Raw genomic sequence first — 8,536 nt, forward strand, 5'->3', positions numbered from 1 at the left:
TGAATAGTTTTTGAATATTATCTAATTCATATTAACCATGTGAGTCTAGTTCTTACGGATAAATGAATTTGAACCAAGAAACGAAGATAAGCAATGCCTCGAGTCTAATATTTTCAAAGAAAACTTTTTAGCAGTTCAATAGATAAGATTGGGAAGTTAAAATAATTTGATGTTTATTTACTGATATAAGAGTTTTCAGTTGATTATTTGAGATAATTTTAATTAAAAAAAAAAAAAACCCAGCTTGTTTATTGGATGGACTTTTAAAGCTAATCTCAAAATAGAGGTCATAGTCAAGAAAAGATGTCAGTTAAGTATGGGTGGTACAAGCCTGCTTAGAGGAGAGTGTGTGTCCGTAGTTATTTGACCTTTTAGAAATAGGAGCACAACCGTCCTCAAATTACATCCCAGCATCTCGAAAAAGAGAAGTGCACGACTAGATAATGGATTCCTTGATACACATAAACAAAAACAAAGAGGAAAAGGAAAACGACCAGATGTGTTTAGTTGGGTTACCTTTTATCGTATATTTCTGCCTGATTAGGAACATTTGATTAGGGTCTGCTACAGAAGCTTAGCAAGGAGTGGGCGGGTGGGGGGAAGGGTTGATGTGTGTGTGTGTGTGGTGGGGTTTGGTCTGTCCCAGGCAATGCTTTATGGGGCAACACTTTTGGGTTTGGGTCTGCTGCTTAAACCTGTACAGGCTCTGTTTCCACCCCCCTCTACTAGTGGGGGTGGGGGTAGGGGTGAGGGATTATGGGGGAGATAGAGGGGCTCAGAAAAGTGAAGGGCTGCCCCAGGCAACACACATTCAAGCTCCACCACTATGGGGGCTAAACTACTACTACTACTACTACTACTACTACTACTACTACTACTACAACTACTACTACTATTACTATAACAACTACTACTACTACTACTACTACTGCTACTACTACTACCATCACTGCTGCTGCTGCTACTACTACTTCTACTACTACCATCACTGCTGCTACTACCACCACCACCATTACTACTACTACTACTACTACTACTACTAGCTACTAACTACTACTACTACTACTACTACTACTATCACTGCTGCTTACTACTACTTCTACTACTACTACTACTACTACTACTACTACTACTATCACTGCTGCTTACTACTACTACTACTACTACTACTACTAATACTACTACTACTACTACTACAGAAATAATAATGAGTGTGGCTAGTGACTGCATAAAAGCCAAGAAATAATTAATTAGGATGGAGCGTGTTTATAATGAAGGTGTAGTCATTTTTTAATGTTCTGTAATAATGGCTGGTGTCCAACATATGGAAAAGCATATGATGACGAGACTGAGGGGGGGGGGCAATGACTATGATGATGATGATGACAAGGATGATGATAATGATGATAGTAATAATAATGATGATGATGATGATGATGATGATGATAATGATATGGATGAGGAGGAGGACCAGGATGAGGATGAGAAGGAGGAAGAGGAGAAGGTGATGGTGGTGGTGATAGTAGTAGTGGTGATGGTGATGATGATGATGATGGCAGCGACGATGAAAATGCAATAACAATGAAAACGATATCATAATGGGGATGAAGGGGGGGGGGATAAGGAGGAGGACGGTGGTGGTTGAGGTGGTGGTGGTGGTGGTGGTGGTGATGATGATGGTAACAAGGGTGATTACAGTGATGACAATCATGATGATATAATGTAAATAATTAGAGTAATTAAGAATTGATAAAGTGGCTCAGTAAATCTTAAAAGAAAAACGAATAAATATATAAATAATAATAATAATAATAACAATAACAATAATAATACTGATGATGATAATGATGATGATGATGATGATGATGATGATGTGTCTTGGCAAGTGACTGTAACAAAGAATCAGATTAAATGTAATAATAATAATAATAATAATAATAATTAGCAGTATATTTTTAATAAATTAGTGTAAACAATTAAAAAAATGATTATCATTATATCATTATATTAGTGTAAACATTGGAAATATTTTATCAAACACCAAAATCTAGAAATCCTTAACAAGTTTCATTAATTTTTCAATAATTGTGATATCAAAAAAAGAAAAGAGCATTTGAGAGAGAGAGAGAGAGAGGTGGGAGAGAGAATATAGAGAAAGAGAGAAAGGGAGGGGTGTTGGGTATAGGGAAGAGGGGAAGAGACAATTTATTGATTGTATTGGCAAAAGAGATTTATATGGAAAAAAAAGAAATATTACTGTGATATTGATGATGTAATAAAAAGAGGTTGCAGTAATTAACTAGATTAGTTATATACTATATACTATAACTAATTTGGCCATTGAGATATCATTGAGTACTTCATCATTAATTAATATACCTAGAACAGGTAACTCCAGTGGAGTTCCATCTCATCCGTGTTGAGCTTCAGCCATCAAAATTCTTTCTTTTTCTCTCTCTCACTACACATATTACCTTTGTTTGTTCCTTCTCGAGCCATGCCTGGCTCATAAGGACCGGTTTCACGGTTTCCTTGGGCGTATAGGTTCCCCACCATGACGGGATGCTGGTCTGTCGCAGGTGAGCTGCAAGATGCAGGAGGAAAGAGTGAGAGAAAGTTGTGGCGAAAGAGTCAGCAGAAGTTCACCATTACCTTCTGCCAGAGCCACGTGAAGCTTAGGTGTTTTCACTCACAAACACACATATCGCCTGGTCTGAGATTCGAACCTACAATCCCTCAACCACGAGTCTGCTGCTCTAACCACTAGGCCATGTTGTTCCTTCTCAAGTCACGTCTGGCTCTTAAGGGCTAGTTTCCCGGTTTCCTTGGCGTATAGGTTCCCCACCTGGACGGGACGCCGGTCCGTCACAGGTGAGCTGCAAGATGCAGGAGGAATGAGTGAGAGAAAGTTGTGGCGAAAGAGTCAGCAGAAGTTCACCATTACCTTCTGCCGCAGCCATGTGGAGCTTAGGTGTTTCGCTCATAAACACATACATCGGCCGGTCTGAGATTCGAACTCGCGATCCCCCGATCGCGAGTCAGCTGCTCTACCCACTAGGCCATGTGCCTCCACACACATATTACCTATGTTTTGTGGAAGGAAAGTATAGTCAGTAAGGTTCTTGATATACAATTAAATGTATGAGTTATCAGCTGTCTTTGAACAGGAGTGGCTGTGTGGTAAGTAGCTTGCTTATGAACCACATGGTTCCAGGTTCAGTCCCACAGTGTCGCACCTTGGGCAAGTGTCTTCTACTATAGCCTCGGGCCGACCAAAGCCGTGTGAGTGGATTTGGTAGACGGAAACTGAAAGAAGCCTGTCATATCTATCTATCTATCTATCTATCTATATATATATATATATATATATATATATATATATATATATACATACATACATATATATATCATCATCATCGTCATCATTTAACGTCTGCTTTCCATGCTGGCATGGGTTGGACAGTTTGACTGGAGACTGGCAAGCCAGCAGGCTGCATCATGCTCCAGTCTGATCTGACAGTGTTTCTACAGCTGGATGCCCTTCCTAACACCAACCACTCTGAGAGTGTAGTGGGGGATTTTACGTGCCACTGGCACAGGAGCCAGTCAGGGCAGGGGTGGGCTGGCAATGACCCATGCATGAATGGTGCTTAATGTGTGCCACCAGCACGGCTGCCAGTCAGGCGGCACTGGCATCAGCCACAACTACAATTTCCATTTGATTGTGATTTAATTTGATTTGATTTGATATTGATTTGCATTTTGATTTATATATATATATATATGTATATATACATGTGTATGTGCGTGTGTGTGTGTCTGTGTGTGTGTATGTGTGTGTGTGTGTGTGTGTGTGTGTGTGTGTGTGTCTGTGTGTGTGTGTGTGTGTGTGTCTGTGTGTGTCTTTGTGTCTGTGTTTGTTTCCACATCACCACTTGACAACTTGTGCTGGTGTGTTTACGTCTCCGTAACTGAGCAGTTCAGCAAAAGAGAACGATAGAATAAGTACTAGGCTTAAAAAAAATAAGTCCTGGGGTCGATCATTTGGCTGAAAGCCTTGAAGGTGGTGCTCCAGCATGGTTGAAACAAGAAAAAGAGAATGGGTGTGTGTGTATCTCCTTGTCTTGACATAGTTGTAAAGGAGTGTCACTGTTATACAAGCAGTGCCATTCATTCCTTTTAAAGCATACAAGCATTGAAAAGTGGACATTAAAACGATAATGATGATGATGATGATTATGACGATGATGACGACGATGATAATGGCAAGGATGATGATGACAACGATGATAACGAAGTCAATGACATTGATAATGATGGCGATGATGATGACAACGATGATGATGCCGATGATGATAATGATGAAGATGACGACAATGATGATGAATGTGATGATGACGACGATGATGATGACGATGATGATGATGATGTTGACAACGATGATCATGCTGATGATGATAATGATGAAGACAATGACATTGACGACGACAACAATGATGATGATGATGATGATGATAATGATAGTAATGATGATGATGATGATGATGATGATGACGTCGCTGCCGCCAATGACGATGGTGCGATTATTAGAAGGAAAAAAGGTCAAGGAATCAATAACTGTAAGGAAACTGCGCAGAAGTCTCTGAAATCAAAGAAATCAATGACTATAAAACTGATCGCGACTTGCTGATATCAATGTAAGACCAATAGAAAATCACTCGACAGAACAGAGTAAGCTCCAGTAATGTTTAAAGACAGGGGCAGTGCAGGGGGCGAAGAAAATCTATATTTATAGCATTGGCAGTGTGAACAACATAACACTAAGGAAACTGCAGTGGAAGTTACAACTTATTTATAGAATAATGATGCACAGGTCCTCAAGGCGGGGAACTGGTGGAAATGTTAGCACGCAGGGTGAAATGCTTAGCAGTATTTCGTCTGTCTTTATGTTCTGAGTTCAAATTCTGCCAAGGTCAACTTGGCCTTTTATACTTTCAAGGGTTGATAAATTAAGTACCAGTTTCGCACTGGGGTCGATATAATCGACTTAATTCGTTTGTCTCTCCTTGTTTGTCCTCTCTGTGTTTAGCCCCTTGTGGGTAGTAAAAAAATAGGTATTTCGTCTGCCATTACGTTCTGAGTTCAAATTCTGCTGAGGTTGACTTTGCCTTTCATCCTTTTGGGGTTGATAAATTAAGTACCAGTTACGCACTGGGGTCAATGTCATTGACTTATCACCTCCCCCAAGATTTCAGGCCTTGTACTTTTAGTAGAAAGGATTATTATTATTATTGTTATTATTATTATTATTATTATTATTATTATTCTTTTACTCTTTTACTTTCAGTCATTTGACTGTGGCCATGCTGGAGCACCGCCTTTAGTTGATCGAGCAAATTGACCCCAGTACTTACTTCTGAAAAATTATATTCTACCAAGATGGCAAGCTGGACGAAATGCTTAGTGGTATTTCGTCTGTCTTTATGTTCTCAGTTCAAATTCCTCTGAGGTCAACTTTGTCTTTTATCCCTTCAGGGTCGATAAATTAAGTACCAGTTGCATACTGGGATCAATCTAATCAACTGGCCCCTTCCCCCAAAATTTTAGGCTTTGTGCCTAGAGTAGAAAAGAATATTAATCTTATAAGGTGGCGAGCTGGCAGAGACTTTAGCATGCTGGGTAAAATGCTTAGCGGTATTTCGTCTGTCTTTACGTTCTGAGGTCAAATTCCGTCAAGGTTGACTTTGCCTTTCATCATTTTCAGGTTGATAAATTAAGTACCAATTATGCACTGGGGTCGATGTAATTAACTTATCCCCTTCCCCAAAATTTCAGGCCTTATGCCTATAATAGAAAGGATTACTATTATTATTATTATTGATTGAGAGAGCATACCATCAAAGTGACACTGGGGTAAAATATACGAAGCCTAGTATACCCATCAGGACTACCCGTCTGATAAGGGTATACTAGGCACATATTATTATTATTTATCATTATTATTATTATTATTATTATTATTAATATTATTACTACTATTATTATTGTTTATTATCATTATTATTATTATTAAGGCAGGGAGCTGGCAGAAACGTTAGCTTGCTGGGGAAAATGCTTAGCAGTATTTCTTTATCTTCTGAGTTCAAATTCTGCTGAGGTAAATTTGCCTTTTATACTTTCAAGGGTTGATAAATTAAGTACCAGTTGCATACTGGGATCGATCTAATCAACTGACACCCTCCCACAAAATTTTGGGCCTTATGGCTAGAGTAGAAAAGAATAATGCACAGGTCCTGGCCAAGATATGAAAATCAGTTATGGACTTGGTGTGAGACTAAAACACAAAAAAAAAGCCAGTTTTGTTTAGATATGATAAAGTAAAAAAGGAGAAAAGGATAGATTATACATACCTGCATTTATATATATATATATGCATATATAGCATCATCATCATCATCATCATCATCGCCGTCGTTTAGTGTCTGCCTTGCATGCTTGGACAGTTTGACAGACAGACAGATGGAGGAAAAGAATTGCCAATGATACACATGCGGTCACATATTGAATGGTTACTTATTGATATATATATATATATCTGTAAATGTAATATGTGACAATTATTCGGTAGCCATGATAAAACTCTGAGTTTCGGATGCCGAGGTGGAAATCCATGTCGCCATCTCTTCAGTTATCTGGCCATCGGAAAAATGCTATGAAAAAAAATGACCGTTATACAAAGGGAAATTACTGTGTGATTGACCATTATTAAGAGAAAAGAGCTATTTGAATGACCGCTAAGTGAGGGGAGGGAGTAAAAGTAAAGGGGTAGAAAAAGTTCATTGTATTTGCGTAAGCACGCATGTACATACCTACACATGGAAGACTTATTATAATTAAAAACTAGAAGAAACATACATACATACCTACCTACATACATACATATATATACATATATATACATATATATATGTGTATATATATATATATATATATATATATATATATATATATATATATATATATATATATATATGCATATATGCATATATGTATTTATATACATATAAATGCATTTATTCATATACACATAGAGAGAAAAACCCAAGGAAAGAGGAAGAAGTGGGTATATATATATGCGTGTATGCACATATATTGAAGCAAGATATAAATTTTTTTATTGATTATTTATATGCCTTGTAGCAAGGTCAGACACAGGGCATTTACAAAAATATGGCAGAACCTAAACTTAGATACTAGTACAAAATAACAAAGAGAACAACAAAATGAAAAGAAAAATTGCAAAAAAAAAATTGTTCTCAAGAATTTATAATGGATATTAAAAGATGGGAAATTAAATTGGTAAGGCAAAGGAGTTAATAAGAAAACATCAAAGGGAAAAAGTAGACAGATATCTGTGTGATCTTTGCTGTTAATGATTAGTTCTGAAATTTGCCATTATTGTTTAATGCTATTAGTAGTTGACTTTCCCTGTTCTTCATCCTCCTGTGGCTGTTGAACTAAGTACTACACAAGTGCTGTATTCGCTGTATGCCCTCACTGAAAATCTGTAGCTTTGAGAATATATTTTACCTTTAAATTCTTTCAATACTATATACATATTTCATCATATTCACCCATTGATCTCTACACATTTTTTCTCTCTCCCTTTTTTACCTCCTGATCCTTTCTGCAAAAGATCATAGGCTTGAAACATCAAAGACTTTTCCATTCTTCCTGAGCGCGTCAAACTAATAGATCTGCTAGTTGTTCCTTTACCTGTCTTCGTCTTTTGTTTTCTGTAAATTTGGACTATATATACATATACATATATATATATATATATATATAGATATACTTATTTAAAGCAGCAGAAAATTCAACAAAACCTGTTACTCTGAGTTTCCCGTTGCCGTTCATCGGACAGTTTTTGCTAGTGCTGCTTTAAATAAAGCATATTACTCTACCACTGGTATTTGAGTACTCTTTTTTCCACCTTGTTTCACATTTATGTGTTTACTCCGGGTATTATTATATATTAATATATATATATATATATATATAATATTATACATGTGTGTTTGCGTGTATGTGTGTGTGCATGTATTTGTATCTGTGTTTGTCTCCCCCCACCATTGCTTGACAATTGATGTTGGTATGTTTACATCTCTGTAACTTAGCGGTTCAGCAAAAGAGGCCGATAGAATAAGTGACTAGGCTTACAAAGAATAAGTCCTGCACTCGATTTGTTCAACTAAAGGCGGTGCTCCAGCATGGTCACAATCAAATGACTGAAATATGTAAAAGAATAAAAGAATATAAGAAAATATATAGACACACACTCACACAGACACGAGTTCCTGGCTTTGGGAAAAAGAAAATTTTGTCTTTCATCCTTTCGGGGTCAATAAATTAAGTACCACTGGGGGTCGATTATGGCTGTGAACTGGCAGAATCGTTGGAGCACTGGGCAAAATGCTTTGTGGTGTCTATTCCAGATCTTTCCATTCTGAGCTGAAATCTCTCCAAGATTAATTTT

General features: G+C 37.4%; 1 protein-coding gene across 1 annotated transcript in view; it reads right to left on the reverse strand.

The window, feature by feature from the left end:
- The window catches only part of LOC118765431 (uncharacterized protein DDB_G0271670-like), a gene marked incomplete at its 5' end in the record, with an annotated part of 141,747 nt that overhangs the window by 132,947 nt on the left and 264 nt on the right, over positions 1-8,536 (reverse strand). Inside the window, one exon of the mRNA XM_036507498.1 lies at positions 848-1,036. Within this exon, the coding sequence (XP_036363391.1) occupies positions 848-1,036 (189 nt within the window). The remainder of the gene's footprint in view (positions 1-847; positions 1,037-8,536) is intronic.

The sequence above is a fragment of the Octopus sinensis genome, linkage group LG11 (assembly GCF_006345805.1).
Source record: "Octopus sinensis linkage group LG11, ASM634580v1, whole genome shotgun sequence".
In the NCBI taxonomy this organism is placed as follows: domain Eukaryota; kingdom Metazoa; phylum Mollusca; class Cephalopoda; order Octopoda; family Octopodidae; genus Octopus; species Octopus sinensis.